At 63.8% G+C, this 25,453-nt stretch overlaps 10 protein-coding genes across 10 annotated transcripts; 5 read left to right on the top strand and 5 right to left on the bottom strand.

The window, feature by feature from the left end:
- Positions 1-478: 478 nt before the first annotated feature.
- On the top strand, positions 479-2,435 carry FTB (Protein farnesyltransferase subunit beta). The gene is made up of 4 exons (XM_062772494.1): positions 479-988; positions 1,036-1,287; positions 1,390-2,284; positions 2,338-2,435. The coding sequence occupies exons 1-4, from the start codon at positions 642-644 to the stop codon at positions 2,416-2,418; spliced, it is 1,575 nt and encodes a 524-aa protein (XP_062628478.1). The 5' UTR covers positions 479-641; the 3' UTR covers positions 2,419-2,435.
- Positions 2,436-2,885: 450 nt separating this feature from the next.
- ARO4 (Phospho-2-dehydro-3-deoxyheptonate aldolase, tyrosine-inhibited) lies at positions 2,886-4,720 on the top strand. The gene is made up of 4 exons (XM_062772493.1): positions 2,886-2,998; positions 3,111-3,367; positions 3,723-4,429; positions 4,486-4,720. Exons 1-4 carry the CDS (start codon positions 2,936-2,938, stop codon positions 4,629-4,631), a joined length of 1,173 nt encoding a protein of 390 aa, XP_062628477.1. The 5' UTR covers positions 2,886-2,935; the 3' UTR covers positions 4,632-4,720.
- Positions 4,721-4,914: 194 nt separating this feature from the next.
- On the top strand, positions 4,915-6,351 carry ubx3_1 (UBX domain-containing protein 3; the record flags this gene model as incomplete). Its single annotated transcript, XM_062772492.1, has 4 exons — positions 4,915-4,971; positions 5,018-5,097; positions 5,158-5,525; positions 5,562-6,351. Exons 1-4 carry the CDS (start codon positions 4,944-4,946, stop codon positions 6,349-6,351), a joined length of 1,266 nt encoding a protein of 421 aa, XP_062628476.1. The 5' UTR covers positions 4,915-4,943.
- Positions 6,352-6,453: 102 nt separating this feature from the next.
- LOC62_04G005932 (uncharacterized protein) lies at positions 6,454-8,399 on the bottom strand (the record flags this gene model as incomplete). Its single annotated transcript, XM_062772491.1, has 2 exons — positions 6,454-7,387; positions 7,489-8,399. The coding sequence occupies 2 exons, from the start codon at positions 8,397-8,399 to the stop codon at positions 6,454-6,456; spliced, it is 1,845 nt and encodes a 614-aa protein (XP_062628475.1).
- Positions 8,400-8,798: 399 nt separating this feature from the next.
- Positions 8,799-10,622, bottom strand: LOC62_04G005931 (uncharacterized protein; the record flags this gene model as incomplete). The annotated part of the gene is made up of 1 exon (XM_062772490.1): positions 8,799-10,622. One exon carries the CDS (start codon positions 10,620-10,622, stop codon positions 8,799-8,801), a length of 1,824 nt encoding a protein of 607 aa, XP_062628474.1.
- Positions 10,623-10,933: 311 nt separating this feature from the next.
- On the bottom strand, positions 10,934-12,574 carry BNA2 (Indoleamine 2,3-dioxygenase; the record flags this gene model as incomplete). Its single annotated transcript, XM_062772489.1, has 1 exon — positions 10,934-12,574. One exon carries the CDS (start codon positions 12,572-12,574, stop codon positions 10,934-10,936), a length of 1,641 nt encoding a protein of 546 aa, XP_062628473.1.
- Positions 12,575-15,393: 2,819 nt separating this feature from the next.
- Positions 15,394-17,247, top strand: qutD_0 (putative quinate permease; the record flags this gene model as incomplete). The annotated part of the gene is made up of 2 exons (XM_062772488.1): positions 15,394-15,568; positions 15,701-17,247. 2 exons carry the CDS (start codon positions 15,394-15,396, stop codon positions 17,245-17,247), a joined length of 1,722 nt encoding a protein of 573 aa, XP_062628472.1.
- A 183-nt stretch (positions 17,248-17,430) lies between these two features.
- On the top strand, positions 17,431-22,112 carry Kif23 (Kinesin-like protein KIF23). Its single transcript, XM_062772487.1, has 12 exons — positions 17,431-17,726; positions 17,990-18,095; positions 18,131-18,205; positions 18,241-18,350; positions 18,387-18,462; positions 18,884-19,012; positions 19,047-19,408; positions 19,454-19,562; positions 19,602-19,769; positions 19,816-21,177; positions 21,217-21,869; positions 21,917-22,112. Exons 1-12 carry the CDS (start codon positions 17,491-17,493, stop codon positions 22,011-22,013), a joined length of 3,483 nt encoding a protein of 1,160 aa, XP_062628471.1. The 5' UTR covers positions 17,431-17,490; the 3' UTR covers positions 22,014-22,112.
- Positions 22,113-22,159: 47 nt separating this feature from the next.
- On the bottom strand, positions 22,160-23,666 carry RPB3 (DNA-directed RNA polymerase II subunit RPB3; the record flags this gene model as incomplete). Its single annotated transcript, XM_062772486.1, has 4 exons — positions 23,433-23,666; positions 23,221-23,342; positions 23,013-23,147; positions 22,160-22,876 (listed from the first exon to the last, which is right to left on the bottom strand). The coding sequence occupies exons 1-4, from the start codon at positions 23,647-23,649 to the stop codon at positions 22,160-22,162; spliced, it is 1,191 nt and encodes a 396-aa protein (XP_062628470.1). The 5' UTR covers positions 23,650-23,666.
- A 214-nt stretch (positions 23,667-23,880) lies between these two features.
- On the bottom strand, positions 23,881-25,210 carry LOC62_04G005926 (uncharacterized protein). Its single transcript, XM_062772485.1, has 3 exons — positions 24,879-25,210; positions 24,715-24,836; positions 23,881-24,598 (listed from the first exon to the last, which is right to left on the bottom strand). The coding sequence occupies exons 1-3, from the start codon at positions 25,032-25,034 to the stop codon at positions 23,959-23,961; spliced, it is 918 nt and encodes a 305-aa protein (XP_062628469.1). The 5' UTR covers positions 25,035-25,210; the 3' UTR covers positions 23,881-23,958.
- Between the last annotated feature and the right edge of the window lie 243 nt (positions 25,211-25,453).

Here is a 25,453-nt window from a genome sequence, read left to right as displayed (position 1 = left end):
GGCGAGACAACCTCCATCTCCATATGCCCACGCATCCCGTGGGCAGTCGAGCCGTGAGGCAGCCCTCTCCCCACGCAGCGTCTTGGAATGTAACCGATGGAATACCCCCCTCGGTAACTTGCATACGCGCTTCTTTGCGTTGCTGTCATGCATGGGTTGCGCGTGATGCCCTTCGGTCTAGGCGGCCATTGCAGAGCGTGCGCCGAGCCTTTCTTTGCCTTTGGTGGTGGTGGTCGCCGCAGCGCCGCGCGCCGCGCGCCACGTCGTTTTCTTCGGGCATCGTGCACACACCGAACATTTTTCTGGCATCAACACGACTCGCCGCTGACGTCACCGGTTAGAGCCAAGGCGGCGGGAGCAATGATTAGGCCTGTTTGTCAAATGCGAGCCTAAACTTTGCATGCCTAATCAGAGTGACGTCGTCAAGACGCGTGACATTGGAGGTGGAGGGAGGTCGATGCGAACAATAGCAACGACAGCGACACTTGCGAGACCACTGGCAACCCAGCAAGCAGCTCAACTACACACACACACCACATTGAGCAACTATCAGCTCATACACGCCCCAAGGCATTAAACAATAGAGGACACAGCATCCCCCTCCCTCCATCTCCCAACACACCTCGCCACCAACTCACCTCATGGCAACAGCAACCTACCACCCCTCCGTCTTCTCGTTCCCCCCGGGGGGCGCGTTCCCCTCGGACGGGGTATACACCCCCACGCTAGAGGACCAGCGGGACACGGAGGAGGTCATTGCCGACCTCTTGCGCGAGATCTCGCCCGCAAAGGTCGCGAGCGAGCCGGCTACGCATGACGGCACGACGGCGCTGCGTAAGAACGAGACGGCCCAGTTCATGGGGCAGCACCTCTTCCAGTGCCCTCCGTCGTACACGGCGCTGGACGCGAGCAAGCCGTGGCTCATGTTCTGGATCCTGCACTCGCTGGACCTGCTTGGCATTGCGCTGGACGACGCCACGAAGAAGAGGTGGGAGCAGCTGACAGGTCTTCCGGATCGGAGCTGACCCGCCACAGAGCCGTCACGACGCTCCTCTCGTTCAAGCTTCCAAGCGGCGGCTTTGCAGGCGGCGCAGCCAACACCCAGATCGCCCACCTCCTCCCGACGTACGCGGCTGTTATTGCTCTCGCAATCTCTGGAAACGCGACCGAGGGTTTCGGCTGGGAACAGCTCGCGGCGTCCAGGCAGAACATTTACGACTTCTTCATGAGGATGAAGCGGCCCGAAGGAGGCTTTTCCGTGTGTGACGGCGGTGAAACGGACGTCCGGTGAGTAACCCAGCTGGACAGTATGGGGGCAGGGGTATCAGCCTCCGGTCGATCTGTGTGTCGTGTTGATCTAGTGTCGCTGACGATCGTGCCTGCTCGCAGTGGCACGTACTGCCTCCTCGTCGTCGCCACGGTTCTGGACATCCTCACCCCCGAGCTCCTGCACAACATTGACAAGCACCTCGTCGGGTGCCAGACCTATGAGGGTGGCTTTGCGTCTGACATGTGGACGTTTGGAGGGGCCACTAATGGCCCGTCGGCGTCGTTTGCCGAGGCGCACGGCGGATACACCTCCTGTGCGCTCCTCGCACACTTCCTCCTCACCTCTATCCAGCCGCCCTCTGAGCCTCTGCCGTCGCTTGCGCCGGGCTTCCCCGCAGCGATCGACGTCGACTCTGCTGTGCGTTGGTCCGCGCTTATGCAGGGCAACTCCTACGAGCTCGGCGGGTTCCGTGGCCGCAGCAACAAGCTCGTGGACGGATGCTACTCGTGGTGGGTGGGTGGCGGGTTCCCTGTGCTCGAGGAGCTCGTTCGCAAGGGCAACGAGAGCAAGAGCGAGGGGGAAAGCGACGCCAAGGTCACCGTTCTGGACGGTGACGACGGGGACTGGGTCGATGTGGCCGGCTCTCAGGGGCTGTTCAACCGCGTGGCACTGCAAGAGTATGTCCTGCTCGCGGGACAGAATGAAGCTGGCAAGGGCGGTGGACTCCGCGACAAGCCAGGCAAGCGGCCCGACCTGTACCACACGGCCAACGATCTGTCCGGGCTGTCGATCGCCCAGCACCACGTCAAGCACTCGCCCGTGCTGGTGGAGAAGAACCGCGGCCTGTTTGACGCGTCCAAGGGCTTCCCGCCCGTCAAGCCGACCAAGCCTGAAGGCGGGTGGAAGAGCGAGGCCGAGCGGCAGCGCGCGAGGCGAGAAGTGTTTGCCAACGCGCTGGGCTGGACCGAGGAGAAGGGCGAGTTGATTGTGGTTGGTGGGGACGCGTCGCGTGTGGTGAGTCAAGGTGGCCGTGTCGTGCCAAGCAAAGCTAACGCTGCGCGCCACAGAACACGACCACGCCAGTGTTCAACGCCCTGGGTCTCCGCATGCGCCTGTTTATCAACTACTTTTACCAGCAGCAGGCGTAAGAGCTTTCCAGGTGTCGTGGTTTCATCTAGTCATTTTCCATTCTGGTACTGCACAGTCGTGTCCATTGCATGTATGTAGTGAGGTTAGGGGGTGGAGTAGCCAGCGTCCAGCGTCGGACAAACGTCGCGGCCCATCGGGTAGCCGAAGAGACGCACATGTGTCGGAAGGAGTAGATCGGGTTCTAGGCAATGTCACTGCATGTGCTGCACCCGATAATCTACGGCATGTGGTTGGCTGTGAGCGTGGACTAACTAATCAGGCAGGTGCAGATTAGTGATTTCTGGCCTGCTCGATTAGTGATGGCAGGTGTCGAGTCAGTCATTTTATTACTATTTTCGAATTCCCCACGGGGAGATTTTGACTCGTTCAGTGCAATGTGGCCAGCCACATGTCCACCTGCTTGCTGCTGCCTTTCCGTGAAAATCGAGCCACCCGCGGAGCTGCCACCCACCAACCACATTGATAGGCCCCATCGCACATCTCTCTCTTTCTCAACAACACTCCATCACACACACAATGCCAGTCTCCACACAGTCCCCCGACCGCAACCGCCCCCTTGACGACGACAAGGTCACGGGTGTGAGTGTCCCTTTTCTGCTTACGCCGTCGAGCCCGGCGAGCTCGCGCTCGCACACGTTTCTCCATCTCGTCCTCCTGCTGCTCCCCTCCACTCTGCTAACACAAAACCCAGTACGACCCGCTGATCCCCCCCGCGCTCCTGCGCCACGAGATCCCCGTCCCCGCAACGGCGGCCAAGACCATCTCGGCCGCGCGCCGCACCGCGTCGTCGATTGTGCGCGGAACCGACCCCCTCGACCGCCTGCTCGTCATTGTCGGCCCCTGCTCCATCCACGACGTCGACCAGGCAAAGGAGTACGCCACCCGCTTGAGGAAGGGCGTGCAGGACGGCCTCTGGCCCGGTCTTGAGGTCGTCATGCGTGTCTACTTGTGAGTTGGTCGGACGCAGCGCAGGCGGGGGCAAGGCGGCAGGCAGGCAGGGAAGCAGAACAATGAGAAGCATCAATTCGAGTCGAGCCGATAGGACCGTGCGCCGTGCCGACTGCTCGTGCGTGCTGGGGTCGGTGGGCACGCCGTATCGCTACAATGCGAGCCGAGGCCTCAGCATATGGGCACAGTTTCGAGCATTCGAGACTTGCCGCGATGCCGAGCACCGTGCCGCGGTTGACCACGGCTTGCGGCTATTCTCGGCTTCTTGCGTCGTGTCGCCTCGACGTCCCCCTGTTCTGTCTCTGCCACTCGCTGCGCTCGTGGTCTTGTGGTGAACCGATGCTGACAGCCCCAGCGAGAAGCCCCGCACCACCGTCGGCTGGAAGGGCCTCATCAACGACCCCGACATCGACAACACCTTCCAGATCAACAAGGGTCTCAAGGTCGCCCGTCAGCTCCTCTGCGACATCAACGCCATGGGCCTCCCCGTCGGCTGCGAGCTGCTCGACACCATCTCCCCCCAGTTCATCGCCGACCTCATCACCTGGGGTGCCATCGGTGCCCGTACCACCGAGTCGCAGCTCCACCGTGAGCTTGCCTCTGGTGTCTCGTTCCCCGTCGGCTTCAAGAACGGCACCGACGGTGGCCTCACCGTCGCCCTCGACGCCATGGAGTCGGCCGCCCACCCCCACAACTTCATGGGCATCAACTCGCAGGGCATGGCCTCGATCGTCAAGACGTCCGGCAACCGCGACTGCCACGTTATCCTCCGCGGCGGCAAGGACGGACCCAACTACAAGGAGCAGTACGTCCAGGCCGCCGTCCAGGCCATGAAGAAGAAGAACCCCGACAGCCACCCCACTGTCATGGTCGACTTCTCGCACGGCAACTCGTCAAAGAACCACCGCAACCAGCCTTTGGTCGGCGACGACGTTGCTGCCCAGATTGCCGCTGGCGAGCTTTCCATCACTGGTGTCATGTTCGAGTCCAACCTCAAGGAGGGCAACCAGAAGTCGGACAAGGGACGGGAGAACCTCGAGTACGGTGTCTCGATCACCGATGGTGAGTGTGCAGGAGGACGAGGAGGCCCCCAGAGTGACTCGGCTAACACCCCACAGCCTGCGTTGACTGGGACACCACTGTCACAATGCTCGAAGTGCTCAACAAGGCCTCGCTCGCCAGGAGAGAGGTCCTCCAGAAGCGCGCTTCGCGCCAGGGCTCGCCTGTGCCCGCCGTTCAGCGCCTCAAGGAGGAGGCTGCTTAAGCGGTCCATACGGTCCTCAAAAGGCCGCGAGGCCATGGCGATGATTTTATCTTGTAGCGTGTGCTAGAGATGCAGCTGTCAGACGTGCGTGAGGGGTGCGGGCAGGCGTGGGGGCTAGAACGATGACGGTTTGGGCGAGCATGATTTGCCAGAGATGAAGTTGAGGGAAGAAGGTCGCCACGTGGCCGCCACATTCGCGTGCTTCGCGTTTCTGGCACGCTTTCGTCACCTCTGGTCGGTGCGTCCGTCTCTCTGTCGTCATTAACTCTTTCTGCTGTCACCCCCAACACCTCTCAACCACCCATATCCACAATGCCCGGCCTCAACCCAACGCAGGAGGGTGGGTAACGTAGCGATCTCAGCACATGATAAGCTAACCCACGCAGACGTCGACAACTTTGTGGCCATTACAGCGGCGACCCCAGCCGACGCAACACGCTTCCTCTCCAACGGCGTGTCGCTCGAGGTGAGCGGAGCCAGAAGCAGTGCCAAAGGACCCGACTGACCACGCTCTTTTTTCCCCCAGGGCGCAATCGAAGACTACTACGCTGCGCAGGAGGCAGGCGACTACGGCGAGCACGCCGACGAGGAGGACGAGCTCGACGCGGCGCTGGCCGAGTCGGCTGCCGACGCCGCGCCAGGCGGCGCCCGTACGTTGAGCGGCGCGCCGGCCGAGGCGCTCCCCGAGGGCTGGGGGCGGCGCGGGCCCGCGCGTGTCGGCCGTATCGGGCAGTGGGGCGGCGGCGAGGACGACGACGAGGACGAGGACGAGGCGGCGCGCCGGCGCGGAAACGAGCTGTACACTGGTGGCGAGCGCTCCGGCCTCGCGGTGCAGAACCCCGACCAGCGCGGCGGGCGTGGGCTCGTCGACGACATCCTCAACCAGGCGAGGCAGTGAGTTGTGCCCCAAGGCCTCGCTGACGATCCCAGGGCTGGACCGCCTGCCGAGGAGCCGCAGCAGCAGGCGGCGGCGGCGAACCCGTGGGGCGGGGTCGGGCACACGCTCGGCTCGGACGAGACGCCAAGCGTGCAGGTTGGCGCTGGTGCGGCGTCGCGCGCCCCGCGCCAGCGCGTGCCTGGGGCCTTTGCGGACGAAGATGACGACGAGGACGAGGAAGACGACGACGAGGCCGGCGCCGAGGTCGCGCGCCGCCGCGTCACCTTCTGGCGCGACGGCTTCAGCATCGAGGACGGCGAGCTGTACCGGTACGACGAGCCGGGCAACCGCGAGCTGCTCGAGGCGATCCATGCCGGCCGTGCGCCGCTGAGCCTGTTCAACGTGCGGTTCGGACAGCGCATCGAGCTGCTCGTCGACCAGCGCACAAACGAGGACTACACCCCGCCGCCGAAGGGCCCGCTCAAGGCCTTCTCTGGCGGCGGGAACCGGCTCGGCTCGCCCGCGCCCGCAGCAGCGTCGAGCAGCAGCGCGCCTGCGTCCGCTCCTGCCCCGGCCGCTGCGGCACCAGCCCGCGAGTTCAAGGTCGACGATGCCAAGCCCACCACCTCCATCCAGATCCGCCTGGGCGACGGCACGCGCCTCGTCGCGCGCGTCAACCTCGACCACACGGTCGCCGACCTGCGCGCGTTTGTCGCCGCGTCCCGGCCTGACCCGCGCGCGTTCGTGCTCCAGACCACGTTCCCGTCGCGCGAGCTGCCCGACGGCGAGACGGTCGAGCAGGCAAAGCTCCAAAATGCTGTCGTTGTGCAGCGCTTTGTTTAGTATGTGTATGTATACATGCAACTGAGAGGACAATGACAACATGTGTTTCCGAGTATGCAGACGTGGAGAGTGTGGCGATATCAATGGTGAGCGCGCCGGCGGCTAGAACAGACCGAGTGCCGAGAGGGACGAATCAGCGCCGCCACCCGACACTTGCTTGGCTCGTGGCTCGGCGTCGGCGGCCGTCGTCGTCGCAACAGCAGGCCGAGGCGCGACACTGGCAATGAGGCGGCTCATCTCTTCGCGGCTGACGATGACGAGGCTCAGCCCGGACTCGGCGAACCACTCGAGGAATTGCTCGGGCGGAAGACTGGCGTCCGAGTCCCACATGTCGGCGTCCGCGCCCGGACTCGACAGCAGCGGTAACGGGAGCTCGACTTGGGGGAGCGGGCCGAGTACCGTGTCGGCGTGTGCCTCGGGCTCCTCGGCATCCTCGTCGTCCGTCTCGCCATTGATGCTGGCGCTAGCTTCGTCGTCACCTGCCCAGCCGTCGTCGGCAGCGTCGATGGCCGCGCGGTGGCGGCTCGTGCCGATACCCTCGCCCTCACCGTCAGCGGCTGCCGGCGCGCTGGCTGCTGGACGCGCTGCGGCGTTGTCGACGCGGCGCTTCTTGGCGCCACGGGCGGCCATGCCGTCGCCATCGCCGCTCGCGTCCAAGTGGGATGCGCTAGGCGGCTGATCGGTACCTGCGCCTGCTGATTGCCGGCGACTCTTCTTCTTCGCTTTGAGCTCACTGCTCGCAAGGGCTGCGATAGGCCGGGCGACAGCGTCGTCGCCGAGGGGGAGCGCGGTGGCCGTCTGCGAGACGTAGCCATGCGTGTCGAGTAGCGCCGGCGACGGCGGGAAGGCGGGAAAAGGCCCCTCGATGGGCAAATCCAGAAGGAGCTGGTGTGCTGCCACCGACCAGGCGCGCATCGCCGCCAACGCCTCCCAATCCGGCTGGTCGGAGCCGTCGGTCTCCGTGCGCGCCCTCAAGTCCCAGAGCAGCTTGTCCGCGACAGCACGGCAATTGAGCTTGCCAAGTGTCTCGACAAAGCTGGCGGAGCTCTGCCTCGTCGGCACGGCGGGGTCGTGCGGGGTATCGCGCAGGTCAAGCTCCACCGCCACCTCGTCCCCTCCCAGAGCGAAGAGCCGCACGAAGCGGCTTCGATACACGAACAAGCCGAGCTGTGCGCCCGAGAGGGGTTTGCGAGTGCCGAGTAGTACAAGGCCTGCGCCAGCCCGGCCTTGACCACGGCTTCAGCTCGCTTCACCTCGACAACAGCCGCGATGCTGTACGGGCGCGCCGAGGTTGCGGCGGCCGGGGCGGCGGCGGCGTCGTCGGCGTTGGTGTTGGCGTTGGTGTTGGCGTTGGCGTTGGCGTTGGCGTTGGCGTTGGCGTTGGCGTTGGCGTTGGTGTTGGCGTTGGCGTTGGCGTTGGCGTCGGCCCGTGCTCGTGCTCGTGCTCGTGCTCCAATGACAAGGTCCGGCGCCCGGATCCCTCGCCTTGCGTCAGAAGGGGCCTTCTGCTTGGCTGTACGCGGGCGTGATGAAGACGAGCCCCGAGCGGCAGCGGCGGCGTCGGTGGCCGAGGCTGAGGCTGATGAGGCGGCTGCGAGCCAGGCGGAGAGGCGGCGATGCAGGGGTACTTGGTGCAGTCCATCACGCCCGTAGACAGCGACAATGTCGAGGTCGACGTCGTCGTTTACACTGAGCAGGCCATACTGGACGCGATATGCGAGCCCGAGGATGCCGCGGAGCCTGGTGCGATACTCCGCTTCCCTGCAAACTGTAGGGTCGAGTGCGACGTACGCTTCCACTTCGCCAACAACCTCGACGTCGCGCGGCTCGTCGGTGTAGACGGTCGGCTTGTCGCGGTACAGCAGCGTGCGAAACGTCGCCGCTGGGATCTGGGGTGTCTGCAGTCCGGCAGACGACGGCGAAGACGCGCCGGCGAGGTCGGCTGCCGGTACAGAGAGAGCCGCCGGGCTCAGCGTCGACGACGGTGGGTGCGCTGGATGCTGCTCCAGGTGCTCTGCGCGCTGCTCTGGATGCCGTGCGTCACGCATCGCGATGGTGTTGGGCGACGGTGATGGTGGTGCGTGATTGTGATTGTGGTGCTGATAGCCACGGTGACAAGCGTCAAGAGCGAGCGAGCGAGCGAGCGAGTTGGGGGCGAACGAGTGAGTGGCCCACCCGTTCATGTCTCACAAAACAACAAGTGGCAGTGGCAGTGGCAGTGGCAGTGGCGGCTGCAACAGGCAACAACGACGGCAGTGGCGGCGGTGGCATAGGTCAACGACAACCCGAGCCATCCCTTTTCAATCTCTCTCAAAATGCATCTACCGTCTCTTAACTGGAACATGCACAACAACCACATTAACAAGCTCGACATCGCACTCTAGACCCCGCCCCCCCCGTGGAAAGAACAGTGTACTACGCACTGCGCCCTGGTTGCGCGTCGCTAACTAGAAAAGACCCAGCGCCGACAAGGACGAGTTGAGATGGCCAGCGGACACGGGCTTGGCGTGCGGCTCGGGGACGGTCCTTGTCGTTGTGGTGGCAGGAGGCTCCACACTGGCAACAAGGCGGGTCATCTCCTCCGAGCTGACCATGACAAGGTTGAGCCCGGACTCTCCGAAGAAGTCGAGGAATTCCTCGGGCGGGAGGCTCATATCGGAATCCTCGAACGCGGCGTCGTCATCGTCCCAGAACGGGCTGGACGGCAAGGGCAAGGGGAGCTCCACTTCCGGCTGTGGGAGCAGCATGGTGCTCGTCGCCGCAGGCTCGTTGCCGTCGTCGTCCGTCCCGTCATCGACGCTGCCACCCTCGTCGTCTCCTGACCAGCCGGCGTCGTCGCCAGTGTCGGTCTCGCGACGGCGTTTGCTCTTGCCGACGCTCTGGCCCTCGGCGGCTTCCGGCGACCTGGCCTCGGAACGCGTCGCAGCCTGGATGGTGCGGCGTCTCTGGGCATCCGGGTGGGCCACGTCGGTGTCACCTCGCTCGCCAGCTCCGCTCGCGTCTAAGTGGGAGGACGCGCCGGACGGCCGATGATCCGCACCGGGATCCGCCAGCTGCTGGCGGCCCTTCCCCTTCTTGGCAAGCTCGCGTCTCGCAAGCGCCGCAATGGGCCGAGCGACAGCGTCAGTGTCGAGCGAGAGGGTGTTGAGGAGCTGCTGGTCGTACCCGTGCTCTGCGAGGTGCAGTTGCGAGGCCGGTAGGGCTGGGAACGGCCCGTCGATGGGCAGGTCCAAGAGCATCTGGTGCGCGGCGACTGACCATGCCCCCATAATTGCCACTGCAGCCCAATCGGGCTCGTCAACACCGGGGATCTGAGTGGGAGCCTTCAGGTCCCAAGGGAGTTTGCTGGCCACAGTACGGCACGAGAGCGACCTCAGCAGCTCGACAAACTCGGCCGCGCTCCGCCTCGTCGGCGTTGACTCCCCGGGCGCACTGTCGACGCCGAGCTCGAGCTCCACGGCCACCGTCTCGGGGCCAATGACAAAGAGGCGGACGAAGCGAGTCCTGTAGATGAACGCACCGAGGTGCGCGCCCGACAGAGAGTTTGCCAAGGCCGCGTAGTAAATGGCCTGCGCAAGACCAGCCTTGATCTTGTCCTCGTCGCGCTTCAGTTCGGCCACGGCGGAGAGCGTATAGGGGCACGGCGGTTTCACTTTGTCGGCGTCGGCCACCGCCCTGATGACAATGTCAGGCAGCCGAATGCCTCGACGGGCGTCCCGAGCTGCAGTTTCACGCGCCGTTGGACGCCGCGCTACTGAGCCGCCCGTCGCCTCTGAGCCGCCCGTCGCCTCTGAGGCGGACGAGCCTGCGGCGAGCCAGGTGCAGAGTCGACGGTGGAGAGGCACGTCTCTGAGAGCGCCGCGCCCGTGGACTGCGACCTTGTCGAGATCGACGTCGCCGTCAAGCCCGAGGTTATCGAAACGGACGCGATATGGGAGGCCCAGGAGCCCCTCGAGGTCCATTTGATATCGCTTCTCGCTCGATGTTGCGGGCCGCCGCCGAATGTACGCCTCGACAATCTCACCGAGGCGGTGGTCACGAGGTGTGTCGGTGTATATGCTCGGCCTGCTAGCGAGCAGGAGGCTCTGGAATGTCGGTGCAGGGTGGGCGGGGGTCTGGAGACCAGCAGATGATGGCGACGAGACGGCGAGATCGGATGATGGGGCAGCCATAGTTGGCAGGCTCAGCGCCGAGGGTGGGCGCTCTGCGCGCTGCTCTAGATGCTCCGTGTCGCTATGAGCGCGCTGCTCTAGATGCTCCGCGTCGCTCATAGCGATGGTGTTGGTGCGACGGTGATGGTGGTTAGTGCTTGTGATTGTGGTGTTGACGGTGACAGTCACGAGCGTCAAGAGTGAACGATCTGTGGCCGAGCCAGTGCCCACCAGTCCATGTCTCACAAACACAACAAAGTGGCAGTGGCAGTGGCAGTGGTGAGCCGCCGCCGCCGCCGCTTCCATCTGCTCCTCAATCCAAACCAGTCCTCCGAGTCCACGTGCACACTGATATGCATCTCTAAACCCTGGTTCAAGCCATAACAATAAACACAAAATTACAACCCGAAATGCTCGTATCATTCTATCCTCTAGCTGCTCGTCACCATGGCGCGCGACGTGTTATCCCGGCACCGCTTCAGGAAGCGGATGAGCGGCGTGCCGCCTGTACCGCGCAGCCCGTCGACGTGCACCTCGATCTCCTCCTCCGGCTCGTCCTCCTGCCCGAGGAGGGCACGCACACGCGCCGAGGGCTGCCGCCGCGCCTGCTGGATGATGAAGCGCGACACGACACGCATGTGCTTGTCCCTAAACCTGCGGAGGGCGGCCAGCGCGCCGTCGTACGCGTTCGCGAGCGCCGGGTGCGTGTCCTTGCGTGCGAGGACGAGCGGGCGCAGCGGCGTCGGGTGCGACGACAGGTGCAGCAGGAAGGTGCGGTGCGGCAGCGGCATGTACTGCAGCATGCGCTGGAGGAAGGTCGCCTCGACGGCTCCGCCGGGTGCCGTGGTTCCCGGTCGTGCGTGCGGGTTGGGCGGGGCGGCCTTGGCCTCAGCCTCGGCCTCGGCGACGTGCTCTGGCAGCACGGGCACCGCGTTCAGCCGGATCGGGGGCGCGTCTGGGTCGTCCGACGGCGCAGGCTCTGCCTCTTCGTCCCGCTCCGAGTGGTCGACGGTGAGGAAGATGTCAAAGGCGTGGACGAGGGACGACTGGCCAGCAGACGGTCCAGAGAACTTGCGCCCAGCGCTTGCCGGCGCAAATGTGTTCTCGGCCTCGTGGGCCTCGTGTTCCGTACCGAGGAAGAGCCAGCCGGGCGAACCAGGTCCGTCGGCGTCGCCGCCGCGGAACCATGGTCGGATGAGGTGGTAGAACTCCTCGGGGTCGACCTCGGTGTTCATCCTCAGCGTGATGTCACCCACGCGGTCGATGAGAACGGCCAGCTGGCGGAGGTACACTGTCAGACGGCGCAGGGCGAGCTCGTCGGCGAGGAACAATTCGTCGAGACACTGACGCATGAGCGCAAGGGCGGCGGCGCCGGCGGCCTCGCACTCTGCGCTGACGAGGTAGAACATGGCCTCGGAGCGAGTGTTTGTGAACGTCGCAAGCGTGCGCTCCGGCGGGTTGTTGGCCAGGTTGGTCGGGCGGTCCGGATCCTCGGGGAGGACATTCCACAGCACCGTGTCGGCGTACGTCAGGATCGGGGGCAGGCCGACGAGGCGCGAGGTCGCCAGCAGCGGCACGCTGATCGACGCCGGCACCGTGTGCGGCGACGTGGGCGTTGCCGCCGGTGCGCAGTGCACATAAAAGTGGGTGAGGAACGCGAGCACAATGTGCGCGCGGCGGAGGAGCGGGAGGTCGTTGAGCCCGGCAATATCAAGCGTCGGCAGAGATGCCACCGCTGCGCGCCAAGACATTTCCTTGTCCCCACGCCCTCCGTTGAGGCGGAGGCCATCTCCGACGCGAGTGCCGGCCGCGGCGTCGAGCGCGTCCTCCCACACGTCGTAGGGCGCAGGGAGGCGCGCGACGTTTGCGCTGCCGGGCAAGAAGCCCGTGCGGACGTCGACGTCAAAGTCTGCTGCGGCGAGCGAGGCGACGTTGGGCGCGAGCCCTGGCGCCGCGTGCGAGGTAGTGCTGAGCGAGGTGTTGGGGTCGTTGGAGAAGGTCGGCGGGAGGGCGAGGAAGTGGCCCGGCGGGAGCGCCGCGAGCGGGTGGTCGATGGGGTGGTCGGCTGCCATGGTGGCTCGGGGGGAAGGGGGAAGGGTCGTCCGAGGAGGCGAAAAGTCAACAAACGTGCCTGTGCTCGCGGGTGGTGAGGACGGGGGTGGGGGTTGGGGTGCAGGCGCTCAGTCGAAGGATCGGCTTGGAGTCGTCGCGGGGTTGGGTGGGGGGGTGCCGTGAGGCGTGAGTGGGTGAAGAGTGTAGTTGCAAGAGGATGCGTCGATGTGTTGCGTCGTGTTGTGCGGGGTCGTGCGAGTGCCAGAGGAATGAATTTCTAATCACGTCGGGTGTGGCGCGGCGGGGTCGAAACTGGCTGACGCCACGACTTGCTCCCCCAAAGCAGACTCGACTTTCGGAACAGTTCGGTGGCGAATGATGGAATCGAAATTCTAATTAGCGCAGATTACACAGCCCCTTCTAATCGACTTATACAATCCCCCCTCAAGACTTGCACAACTCCTCACTGGCCAAGGCCGTGACGGCTTGGCATGTGTTGACATCACAATTGTCTTTCGTCACGGCGGCGTCACCGAGGAGGAGGACGTGGGGTCACGAGTGGAGCACTTGCAATACGGGCGGATCATGCATCTACAACATACACAAAGGCTGAGGGACACCCACATACCGAGCACATCGGAACGTGATCACGACGGTCCACGGGCGCGATTTCGAACACCCGCGTCGCCGCCACCGAGTCGTCTCCGGATCGCTAATCAAGTTTAGAGTCATTACCGGCCCGGGTCGTCAAGCAGCAACATGATTTTGCGAATCTATCCGCGAGTCACAGGCAATCTGATGCCGCCGGCGAGCCAGCAACCCATGACCCATTGCCTTTTACAATCTAAGCTCTGCGCTACCATGAACCGAGACGCGAAACCGATGGCCGGGGTGGTGCATTTAAGATCAGTCGCCGCCGAGGACACGAAAGTGGACGCGGTGCATTCCTCACGTCTTGGTCAGAGCGCAGCAGCACGTTGCTTTCGAACAGGACATGTCATGTTCAAACAGCGGTCCGTCCTCAGTCACGTCATGCTTGCTGCCTGCATGCCAGACTAGACTCCGGGTCAGGTTGTCCAACCACAGCCTCGTGTCTTATCCACCCAGTCACATATACCCGCCTGGCCAATGGGGTTGGCTCTTGGTGGCATTGCCGCAGAACCGGCAGGGGCCCTTATGGGGAAGGAGCGGCAGTGGCATCTGACCAATGTGCAGCGGTCTGCTGTCGGGACAGACTGGGGCGCAGCCTCTATGGGATGGCCGTCTTGACGCAGCGGACAGTGTCCGCACAGTTGTCGACTGGGTTTCACACCGCCTGGCGGGTCTGTCACTGCAGAGGACCCAGCACATACTTCTTGGTTTGCTTCCGCTGCCACTAATGTCGGTGCCTCGCAGCCAGTCACCGCTAGAGCGAGCGTCGTACAACGGACCTCGTCTGTGACTGCCAACTTCAAGAAGACATCACCTCATGCTGGCAATGCACACTGCCAAACAAGACCAAACAGACGTAGCTGCAACGCCGCCCTGTCGCCAAACACCAGATCAGACCCCGTCCTCTCTCTCATTCAGCCTCGACCCGCCGCACCCGTCCTCGGCACCGACGGTCGCCGCGACGCCGATAGCCGCCAGGGCGCTTGAAGCAGGACACCTGATCGAGGGAACGTGCCTGCGTCCTGCGATCCTGCGAGCGACTCACGCTGTCGTCACAGCCCCCGGCGCGGACTTGACCGAGCGGAGCGGAGCTGATGACGGAGGCAGGCCACCCATTTCGCCGGCCTAGATCTCGCAAACCAAATCCGTGGAAGCGGCGTGCGTACTGACGCGGTGTCGGAGTGGCCGCGCGCGCACCGCCTCACGCGCGCCGGCGGCCACCATTGTGCGTGTGTGTGGCCAGGCTTCTGCGCTTTCGGCAACAGCGCAACGCGAGCACGCACGCAACTCGACGCAACGCGACGCCATTCAGCCACTGGAACCGCCCGCTGCTGCGATCGCGACCTTCCTCGCCGTCGCCGTGCACAGATGAATGACGCGACTGCCTGTCAGATCCCACGCACTCGCTTGCCCACTCATGCTGCAGCGCGGTGAATGCAAGCGAACGGTGTAATAGCCAGCTATCAAGCCGACATTGCCGCACTGCTCGCCCCGCTTGCTCCCTTGCTCGCTCGCTCGCGCGCGCGCACGTCCAAGCCGGCGGCTACCTGCCCCCAGCCAGGGGCGGATGGCTCGAGATCCATGTGATGAAGCCCCGCGGTGATGGTGCTTCGCACTTGACTGCGAAAAATTAAAGTGTACGGGTGAAGGTCTGGGCTTCCCTGGTGGTGGAGCAGGAGGCGCAGAGGCAGCGCGTCCAAGGCCCCCAGGCCCAAGAGGCTTTTACTCCGTCGTCGCGTGTAGACCGGCCCTTACGAGGTATTAGCACTGGCTTGGCTTTTTGGTTTCGTCCTGACCTGGTCCACCCTTTGTCCACCTCGTTTGGCAACTGCAGCAGGAGTGCCTGCCGCGAGTGACGGTCACCACCATGGTCCTCTGACCCAACTCCACAATACAAACTTGAGAGCCAGACGTGCTTGCTCCTCACAATGCCCACTCTCCCATCTCATCCTTTGTCGGTACCATTCTCTTGATTCTAGCCGTCGCCAGTCCACGGCTTTGCAGCTGCGCGCAAGTCACGCGCGCTGTTGTTGATTTTGCCGAGGGCCTTCCTCGCTCCGTCAGCGCCGAAAGACGACGACGACGACGACACCTGACCAAGCGACCAGTGTCTTTCACGGATCAAAGGCTCTAACGCGACTCGGCAAGCCGCACGACCTGCTCGTAGCATCACGACACCCCACACACCATGGGCGGGTTCCAGATTGTAGAGGACCGCCCCACCCCAAAGGCCGTCTACAACGCGCGCATCTACACCCTCGCCCTCGTATGCTGTACGTTTGGTTTGGCACAGAAGTATCCTTTGAAACATGAGCTCACGCCGCCCCCAGCCTTCGGCGCTCTGACATTCGGCTATGATGGTGGTGAGTCGTGCTGCGACGACGTCGAGTCACGTCACTTGTTGTCTCGGGGCTCAATGGCAATCCCGGAGCTGGCCCCGGAAATTGACCGGAGTTGGACCACCCAGCCAGGGCTAAACTAACTAACCGCCACAGCGTTTGTCGGGACAACCATCGCGCGCAAGTCGTTCCAGGACGCACACGGCATCACGCAGATGAGCGCCGACCGCAAGCGACAGACAATATCCAACCTCACGTCCGTGTACCTGTCGGGCGCGTTCTTTGGCGCACTGTTCGCGTGGCCCGCGATGGAGACGCTCGGGCGCCGGTTCCCGCTCCAGGTCGCCGCGGTCGTGTTCAACGTCGGCGCCATCCTCATGTTCGCGTCCGACCATTCCCTGGCGATGCAGTACGCCGGCCGTGTGATCACCGGCCTCGCTGTCGGGTGCTTCACGGCGGTGATCCCGACGTTCATCTCCGAGCTGTCGCCTCCAGCTATCCGCGGCCAGCTGACGGGCTTCTTCGAAATCATGTACCAGGCCGGCGCGCTCGTCGGTTTCTGGATCAACTTTGGCATCAACACGCACATGGACGTGACGAGCACAAAGTCGTGGAAGATCCCCATGGCCATCCAGCTGATCCCTGGCGGCCTGCTGGGCATCGGCACCTTCTTCCTCAAAGAGTCGCCCGCGTTTCTCCTCCGCAAAGGAAGGGACGAGGAGGCGCTCGCTATCCTCACTTGGATCCGCAAGCTCCCCTCAGACTCCCAGTACATCCAGGAGGAGGTCGGTATGGTCCGGTCCGTCATGCGTGAAGAGGCGACCCTCGGAGGGGGCAAGGGGCAGGGCGGCATCATGGGCTACCTCCGTGGCGCGTTTGGCGAGATTATCCACGTCAAGAGCACGCGCCACAGGATCATAGTCACCTTCTTCATGTTCCTCTTCCAGAACTTTAGCGGTGCGGTCGTCATCAACTACTACTCGCCGACCATCTTCAAGTCGATCGGTATCAGCAATGTCGCGCTGTACACGGGCATATACGGTTTGATCAAGGCTGTCGGCTCGTTCATCTTCTTCCTGTTCATTGTCGACAGGTCCGGCAGGCGGAAACCCTGGCTCATCTCGGCGGCCGCGTGCACCTTGTGCCTCATCTACCTTGGCGTCTTTGTCAAGATCGCGCACCCGACCGACGGTGTGCCGCTGTCAAAGTCGTCCAAGGCAGGCGCCAACGCGGCCATCTTCTTCATCATGACGTACTCCATGTTCTGGTCCTTTGGCGGCAACGGCCTGCCGTGGATCGTGAGCAGCGAGATCTTCCCGATCCGCCTGCGGTCCCTCACTGGCTCATTCGCCGCCATGTGCCAGTGGCTCGCGTCGTTTGCGTCGACCATGGCCGCGCTCGACCTGCAACTGAAGCTAAAGTGGGGTCTGTTCATCTTCTTCGCCGGGTGCTGCTTTGCGACATTCGTCTTCACCTACTTTTGGGTGCCCGACACCAAGGGCATTCCGATCGAGTGCATGGACGCGCTGTTCGCCGGCCCGAGCAGGCACATGCAGTTCCGCCAGAAGAAGGTCTTCCCGCCCGACGGCATCCCACCGTACCCCGACCGGGCGCTCAACTCGCTGTCGTATGCGTCGTCCCTGCAGAAGCAGCACACCGAGGTGTCTGAGCACGAGTCAAAGGTTGGGGCCGAGATTGCGTAGACAGGACGGCGGTAGTGTGCATAATGTTGTGTGTATGGATTAAAGTGTTAGATGGAACATGAATCTCATAATCAGTGTGGGATAAGACCGAGGACATGGCCGCGGTGAGCCTCGGTGGCCTCGGCTTGGGACTCGGCTCTCGGCATTGCCGGAGACCCGCCGTCACCACCACCACACCGACCCCATAAGTCGACCACCATCGCGACACGTACAGTATCACTCATAACAACAACAACAACAACAATGCTCACGACACTACGACCCGCTGCTGCGGCGCGCAGCGCCCGCTCCCTGTGCACTACTGCCGCCCGCGCGAGCCAGTCGTTCTACACCCGCGACCCGATCCCCCCGCCCGTGCAGTACGACCCGTCGTACAACGCCAACCGCGAGGCTGCGCACGCGTGGTTCGACAAGGAGGGATACCGCGCCGAGGGGCGCATCGAGTGGCCTGTGCAGTGGGGCGACTCGGACATGTTCCAGTGGGTGTGCCGAGCCGAGCGAGCGCAGCGAGGCGAGGCTGGCGGGGAGACGGGGCAGGGTGGGTGTACTGCGTGGGGCCGGTGGCTTGGTGACTGCCGCGTGCCTCCACTTCTTGGCTTGTGCCTCGAGCCCATAGCCGTATGGCTGTTCTTGAGCCCATCGCAGGCAGAGCATCTCAGCCAAGCGCTATCGCTCGCCCCCACCTCGCTGCGCTCGCCTGTCCGGCGACTCGGCGCCGCGACCGGCCGCTGACACCGCCCAGACACACCAACAACGTCGCGTACGTGCGCTACCTCGAGTCCGCGCGCGTGCGGTTCGCACTCACGCTCGCCCCCGAGCTGGGGCAGGAGACGGCCGACAACTGGATGGTGCGGGCGTGGCGTGGGGCAAGCTGACGCCGCAGTACGGCCGCGGGATGGGCTGGATCCTCAAGGAGCAGACTATCCGATACCGCCTGCCCGTGACGTATCCTGATTCTGTGAGCAGCTTGGGTAGGAGAGCACTGACGGCCAGCTCATCTGGGCGCCCAAGATCACCGCGCTCAACCAGGCCAAGGGGAGCTTCACCCTCTCCCATGCGGCGTGGAGCGTCAAGCACAACGCTGTGGCTGTGACGGCTGACAGGTGGGTGGGGAGGAGTGCAGCGCTGACAAGCCCCAGCTACGCCGTCATGTACGACTTTGATAACCTCAAGAAAGGAGTCATGAGCGACCATATCCGTGAGGTGCTCGAGAAGGTGGGGCCAAAGTCCGAGTAGGCGGCGGTCGTCGTGCCGCCAGCGGCGAGTAGAACATGCGTGACTGGGACTGGCACACTGCCATACCACCAACTCTTGGCCTAGCTGTTAGACATTATGCATGCATACATGTATCGGTGGTGCTGGCATCAAGAGCTCAAAGTTGTACCACCATACGAAGGCCCAAGCCCCGCTTCCTTACGTAATGACTCAGGCACACATTACACCCGCCCCCTTCAGCCCACAACAAACAAAACAGTCGCCAAACGACAGATCACTCAACGTCAACTCTTTCCACTTACCCACCACCACAATGGCCCCACCAGCAGCGACTTCAAGGCCATCAACGCGCCCGCGCGTTCCCGTAGCAGCTACTACGACGACGGCGTCGGCCCGCGTGACGCGCTTACGTGCCGCGCAGGGCGCCGCCCCAGCGTCCCCCGCCACCGCTTTGCCGACCCGCACGCCGTCGTCGTTCCTCTCCAAGGGCAAGGAAGGCCTGCGCAAGGTGTCGGACAAGCTCAAGGAGAAGCAGGAGAAGGATCGCGAGGTGGGTTATGTGTGTGGCCGAGCTGACCCCCCAGGCCAAGGCCAAGGCCGCCGCCGCTGCCGCCGCCGCTAGCACCGCCGCAGCAGACACGTACACCGAGTCGCTGCAGGCCTTCCTGCGTATCCGCCCGCCGCCGGCCGACACGGACCCGTCGACCCACCAGCAGCCGTACCTCGAGCCGCAGGGCGACAAGGAGGTGCTGATGCGCGCGCCGCCCGACCCGGCGCGCCCGCACCTCCCCAAGCCGAACCAGGTCTACTCCTTTGACAGGGTGTTCAAGCCCGAGACGGCGCAGGCCGAGTTCTTCCAAGAGACGACGCTCCCGCTCGTTGACAAGCTTCTGCGGGGCGAGAACGGCCTCATGTTCTCCTATGGCGTTAGCAACTCTGGCAAGACGTGAGTGCGGCGCCCTGTTGGGCTGCGTAACGCTGACGGGGCCAGTTACACGATCCAGGGCGGCGACGAGAATGGGTTAAAGGACCGCGGGACCCTGCCGCGCGCCATGGACGTTGTGTTCAACTCCATCAAGGGGATCGAGAGCAATGTTAACGTGGGTGGCAACTCTTCTGTAGCTGGACTAACCTGCCAGCTCAAGTGCCAGGGCTTGGCCGACGTCGTCCTCACCGACGAGGACGACGGGTACAACCTCTCGAACATGGTTACTGGCATCGAGCCCCGTATCGAGGACAGTGTCAAGGTCGACCGCAACTTCTCGTACGCTGTCTTCGTTTCGTACGCCGAGGTCTACAACGAGAAGGTGGGTGCCATAACCCGCGTGCCACCCGCATGTGCTCACCTTACAGATCTTTGACCTCCTCGACTCGGTTCTCCCGTCGTCGCGCCCCACTGTGGCCCGTACGGTTAGCTCCATGCGTTTCAGCAACTATGGGCTCTCCGGTGCCATCGGTTCGTCAATGAGCCTCGCCGCCATGGCCAACGGCGGCGGCGGTGTCCTCAAGCGCCGTGCCCTCGTTCTCAAGAACGACCCCGAGGGTAGTGGCAAGTACATCGCTGGCCTGCACGAAATCCGCGTCCGTACCCGTGACGAGGCTCTGGCCGTCTTCCGCACTGGGCAGAGGGCTCGCCAGGTGTTCGGCACCATGGCCAACCGCGAGTCGAGCCGCAGCCACGGCATCTTCACCCTCAAGGTTGTCCGTATCCACAACGGTGCTCCCGAGGACCCGGACTCGGCCCAGGTCTCGAGGCTGTCCATTGTTGACCTCGCGGGTTCGGAGCGCACCAGAAACACGCACAACACTGGCGACCGTCTCAAGGAGGCCGGTAACATCAACAAGTCGCTCATGGTCCTCGGCCAGTGTCTCGAGGTTCTGCGCGCCAACCAGCAGAAGGTGGCAGCCCCTGCCCCACCGGGCCTCAAGAAGAAGCTCGCTGTGGTGCCATTCCGCCACTCCAAGCTCACTGAGATTTTCCAAAACTTCTTTGTCGGTGACGGACGCGCGGTCATGGTCGTGCACGTCAACCCGTACGACACGGGCTTTGACGAGAACTCGCACGTTATGCGCTTCTCGGCCGTGGCTCGAGAGATCCAGACGACGGCGAACCTGACCAAGACGACCACCTCGTTGAAGCGCCAGATCAGCACGCAGTTCAATGCTGTCAAGCATGCCTTTGGCGGTGGACAGAAGATCAAGGTTGTCGTTCCTGTCATGCGCCCTCCGTCGACGACGCCATACGCTCGCCAGAGCACCATGCCTCCGCCGCCTGTGCCTCCCAAGGCTGCCAGCCGCTCCGTTCGCCCGCCCACCCCTGCCCAGCCCGAGCCCGAGCCCGAGGTTGAGGAGTTTGTCGAGGAGGAGATCGAGGTCGTCGAGGAAGACGCCGAGGAAGAGGAGGACGATGATGAGAAGGATGCCCTTGTCGACTACCTCTTTGAGCAGCTCGCCGACCTCAAGACCCAGCTGTACGAGAGCGAGATGCGCAACGCCACACTCGAGGTCGAGATCCGCGAGGAAGTGTCACACGAGGTCCAGGAGACCATCCAGCGGATGCAGGCCGAGTTCCAGCGCCGTATCCAGCTCCAGGCGATCTCTGGCGAGGAGAAGGCAGACATGAAGCTCGACATTCTCCAGCGCACCATGGGCCACGTCCAGTCGGACGTCGACACCTCGTTTGACCAGAGCTTTGCCTCGGCCGACGAGACCCTTGTGAGTTATACCTGTCCGGCAGAAACCTAACTCTTCCAGGACTCTGACAGCGGCGACACGACGCGCCTCTCGGACCCCTTCGCCATGGAAGCGCCGCGTGGCGAGTCTGACGACGAGTCGGAGCTCGAGATTGACGAGTCACTCGTCATGTCTGAGGCTGCTGACGAGGACGAAGACCCCCTGGCCGAGTCTGTTGCCCACAACTCGGTTGTCCATGTCGACGAGGTTGACCCTGTCGTCCACGTTGGCGAAGTCGACTCGGTCGTGCCGTCTGCGGCGCAGTCTGATGTCGAGGACGTCGACGACGAGGAGGAGGACGATGAGGAAGATGATGACACGGAGGGTGAAGACGACAGCGAAGAGCTGGAGGAGGACGACGAGAGCGAGGAGCTCGAGGAGGACAGCGAGGATGACAGCGAGGAAGAGGAGGAAGAGGAGGAGGAGATGGGCGACTCGTCATTCGCCGCCTCGTCCGTGTCCTCTGCCCCGTCGTCTCCGCAACCCGCCCGCCGCCGCGCCACCCAGAGCCCGTCGAAGAAGTTGGCCACTCCTCGCAAGTCGGCCGCCCCTCGCCTGTCCAAGTTTACGCCCGCGTCGACGCCGTTAGGCGAGAGCCTGCGCCAGCTGCGCCTTGGCGAGGACGACGACGAGGATGACGTTGCGCCGCTCGTCAAGTCTGTCAAGAAGAAGAGGTAGGTGTGGTGCAAATGTCGGGCGGCGTTCACCACTGACAACGCAGGACCCTGGGCAAGCGCGTCGCCACCGAGGACGAGATCGAGGCGGCGGCCGAGCGCAATCTTGGCGGCGCTGAAGTGCGCCGCATGGTGCGCAACTAACACCTCTGCGCCTCGTCACTTGTAGATTGCCCGTAATGAGCCCCGTGTGTGTACCATTCTTAGCAGCCATACCCATATCGCGATGTGGATGCATGCCTCTGTCTGTAGCTCTGCGCCTCTGCGCCTCGTCTCCCCCGTCCAACACACTAACGCCTCAGTGGGCTCGCGGCCCAAGATGGCTGGCCGCCCTGCTGCTGCTGCTGGGGCTGTCCCCACCCTCCACCGCCACCGCCACCTCCGCCCCCACCGTAGCCATCATAGCCACCACCACCACCATAGCCATCATACTGGCCATTAGGTCCGCCGCCGTAGCCCGGCTCGACGATACCACCACCGGCTTCCTCCTCGTCCGCGTCCTCTTCCGCGCCCGTCTCGCGCTGGACGGCAAGCACAATCTCAGCGAGGTTCTCGATGATGATGTCGCACGCCTGGTCAAACACGTCCTTGACGGGCAGCGCGCCGACGCCGTCGGCCGAGAAGTAGAACGTGCTCGGGACCGCCGTGAAGTCGAACGGCGCGGCAGGATCGGGCGGGGCCTCGAACTCTGCGTTCTTGCTCAGCGGCCACTCGCCCTGCTCGTCCGTCTCGAACCAGTACGTCGTGTGCCGCAGCTTGTTGTACGGGTCGTACTCGAACGCGACGGCGCTCAGCGGACTCCACTTGGCATGGTGCTTCGCGATGCCCTTGTACGCCTTGCAGACCACCTCGATCTCCTGCCCGCGCCCGATGCGCGCCAGCAGCACCGGCATCACGGTGGGATCGCCCTTGCCCACCGGCTGGCCGAGGTCCGGGTGCCGGTTGCGGATGATCAGGTCCTCTTCGGGGCCGATGTCGGGGTCGCCGCCATACGGGTTGGAGCCGGGCTACGAGCCGCGCGTCAGCGCTGCGAGTGGCGGCGAAGGGAGACGCGACACCGCTTGGCGAAGCGGGCGGCGATGGGCAAGCCCGCCGTCAACGCCACCTCGCCTTGGGCTTCGCCCGCGGCCTCGGCACACTCACCGTCCTAGGACTGGGGATAATCTCCAGCATATCACTCGTAACGCTCATGTGCTGCCCGTAATCCCTGTTCGCAGCCGACACCTTGAGCCGCAGCGTCACCATGCAGTAGTAGCACCCTTCGTCGCAGTCGCAGTCCTGTAGCGGCGCGTCAGCGCCGCGTCCTCTTCGCCTGATCCTCCGCCTCGCCTCGCCTGCTCCCCCGACATACCCTCGTATACCTCAACCCCTTGATCACGTCGCGCGACACGAGCGGGACCATGCCCAGGCGATGGGCGAGCATTTCGTCTGGGATGGGCGACGTGTTCTGGTAGAAGGACACCTGGTCGATGGCTGCGGTGTTAGTCGCTGTTCGATAGCTTGCGAGCCAGCCTCGCCGGCGTCGATCGCGCGGGCGGCAGCCCGCGCTCACGACGTGCTCACCGATAGTCGGCACATCCGCCATCATCGTCCGCCGCAGGCTGTTGGCAAACGCGAGGTCGACGCCGCTCAAATGAAACGTCGTCTCGTCCTTCTGCAGCGCGCGGACGAGCACCTTGGGCTGGTTGGTCGGCCCGGCGGGGATGGGCACGGCCGCGACGCTCGCGTCGACCGCGTTGCTGGGCCCGTTTGCGCCGTTGGCTGCGCCGTAGCCGTTCATCGTCGTGTGGATTGGACAAGAGGGTGTTGTTGGAGTGTGGTCGAGTTCTTTGTGTCAGCTTTGGGTGGTTGCAATGTTAGGTTTCTGTTGCTGACATTGGTGGTGGAGCCACGTGGCCTGGTGTCAGGTTCATGGGTGGCAGGTGGAACAACAACATTTTATGAGGGCCACACGACGCCGCACACCACGCGCCATGCATGACATGCGGAGCTCTACAATTACAAGATATCACGGTCGACGGGTATCTATGCTACAGAAGCTAGTCTATGGGTGTAGTGAGGGAAAGATGCGGCTGGCGTGGGAGCCAGACTACAACAGGAGCCAGCCTGCGCCGAGGGCGAGCACGCCAGAAAGCAACAGCACCGACGCTGTCCGCTTCGCAGCAGGAGTAGCACCCGCGGTACCAGGAGCCGCGGCCTTGACACCGGGCGGGCGCGCCGTAATCTTGACTGTCAAGACCGCGACAAGGCCGTCGATCGCGGGGTGGTTGTCGACCTCGACCGTAATGTAGTGGTTGACGCCGTCCGACGACGCGTTCAGCAGGCCCGAGACGTACCGCGCCTCGGTCGAGTACGAGTAGTTTCCGTACGTCACGTTGCCCGTGAACACGGTCGCATTCGTCACGTTGCGCGAGTCGATCTGGTGGCCCGTCAAGTTGCCCACGAGGTAGTCGCGGCCGAGGTTGTACCCGTTCGGCACGATGTCGTGCTGCTTGGCGAGGCTCATCTCGATAGACACGGCGAGGAAGAGCGCGTTGGTCGAGTTCTGGCGCCAGTACCGCAGGTGCTGGCCGCCGTCAAACGTCTCCTTGCACGAGCCGAGGTACGGGTCGCCAAAGTTCTGGCGCAGGACACCGATCTGGGTCACGTTGCGGTGCGAGGCGTCGAGACTCGCATTCTGCTTCGAGCCAAAGTTTCCGCCCAGGCATTCCGTCGAGAGCTCTGCAGCGCTGCAAAGTCAGCACGCGAGCGCGGGCGGGCAGCCAGCGGACGGGGCCGGCCGCAGGCTGGCAGCCGACTACGGTCTGCCGACCGAGCACCTTCCCCAGCCAGAGACACCACGTACAGCATGTAGTTCTGGAACCCGCCCTTGAAGGTCGAGTCGACGAGCACCTCGGGGTCCGAGTCTGCCGAGATGATAACGTTGAGCGGCTCGCCCAGGCCTGGGGGATATGTGCCATTAACGATCTGGCCGTGTCAGCGAACGAAGCCGGCGGCATGAGCACGCACAGTAAACATGGACCCGCCGTCGTCGTTCGGGTCGGCGTACCCTTTGCCATCGCGCGCGAGGAGGAGGGCAGCGGGCGACAGCGGCGCGGGCCCGCTGCTGCTCGCGAGGGCTGCTGACGCCGCGACGGTGAGGAGAGCGAGCGTGTGGCCGAGCATCGTGATGGTCGGTGAGGTGGTGGGCGGTCGAAAGAGGGAGAGGGACGTTGGGCTGTGCCGGGGCGGTGTGCAACGGTCGGGCGGCTAACAATGGGAACAAGGAGTGATGGGCCCGTGTATTGTGTCGGGGGCGATGGGCAAAAAAGAGTATGTCGTGTGGTCGCTGTGGTCGATAAGAGGTGGTAGGTGGTGGTGCAGTCGTCGTCGTCGTACTTGCAGTACGTAGTGTTCTTTGTTAGATGTCGGTCCAGGGCCCAGGGAGCGTGAAATGTCATTAGCACCGTGTCGCACGCCAAAGGGGCCAGAGACAGGCACAGACGGACGGACTTGCCCACCATGGGCCACTCACCCCACGCACCACGCACCACGGCACGCTCGCTCCACTTGGCACCACCACTACGGCACACTTTGCACCCTCC

This window comes from Vanrija pseudolonga, chromosome 4, assembly GCF_020906515.1.
Source record: "Vanrija pseudolonga chromosome 4, complete sequence".
Lineage (NCBI taxonomy): Eukaryota > Fungi > Basidiomycota > Tremellomycetes > Trichosporonales > Trichosporonaceae > Vanrija > Vanrija pseudolonga.
This window is presented reverse-complemented; position numbering and strand designations above follow the sequence as displayed.

Coding starts and splice junctions, on each gene's coding strand:
- FTB (XM_062772494.1), top strand. CDS start 642: ATGGCAACAGCAACCTACCACCCCTCCGTCTTCTCGTTCCCCCCGGGG. Junction 989..1,035: donor GACGACGCCACGAAGAAGAG/GTGGGAGCAGCT, acceptor GACCCGCCACAG/AGCCGTCACGACGCTCCTCT. Junction 1,288..1,389: donor GGCGGTGAAACGGACGTCCG/GTGAGTAACCCA, acceptor GCCTGCTCGCAG/TGGCACGTACTGCCTCCTCG.
- ARO4 (XM_062772493.1), top strand. CDS start 2,936: ATGCCAGTCTCCACACAGTCCCCCGACCGCAACCGCCCCCTTGACGAC. Junction 2,999..3,110: donor ACGACGACAAGGTCACGGGT/GTGAGTGTCCCT, acceptor CACAAAACCCAG/TACGACCCGCTGATCCCCCC. Junction 4,430..4,485: donor CGGTGTCTCGATCACCGATG/GTGAGTGTGCAG, acceptor AACACCCCACAG/CCTGCGTTGACTGGGACACC.
- Kif23 (XM_062772487.1), top strand. CDS start 17,491: ATGCTCACGACACTACGACCCGCTGCTGCGGCGCGCAGCGCCCGCTCC. Junction 18,096..18,130: donor AGACGGCCGACAACTGGATG/GTGCGGGCGTGG, acceptor CTGACGCCGCAG/TACGGCCGCGGGATGGGCTG. Junction 19,013..19,046: donor AGCAGGAGAAGGATCGCGAG/GTGGGTTATGTG, acceptor CTGACCCCCCAG/GCCAAGGCCAAGGCCGCCGC.
- LOC62_04G005926 (XM_062772485.1), bottom strand. CDS start 25,034: ATGCTCGGCCACACGCTCGCTCTCCTCACCGTCGCGGCGTCAGCAGCC. Junction 24,837..24,878: donor ACGGCGGGTCCATGTTTACT/GTGCGTGCTCAT, acceptor TGACACGGCCAG/ATCGTTAATGGCACATATCC. Junction 24,599..24,714: donor GGGTTCCAGAACTACATGCT/GTACGTGGTGTC, acceptor CTGACTTTGCAG/CGCTGCAGAGCTCTCGACGG.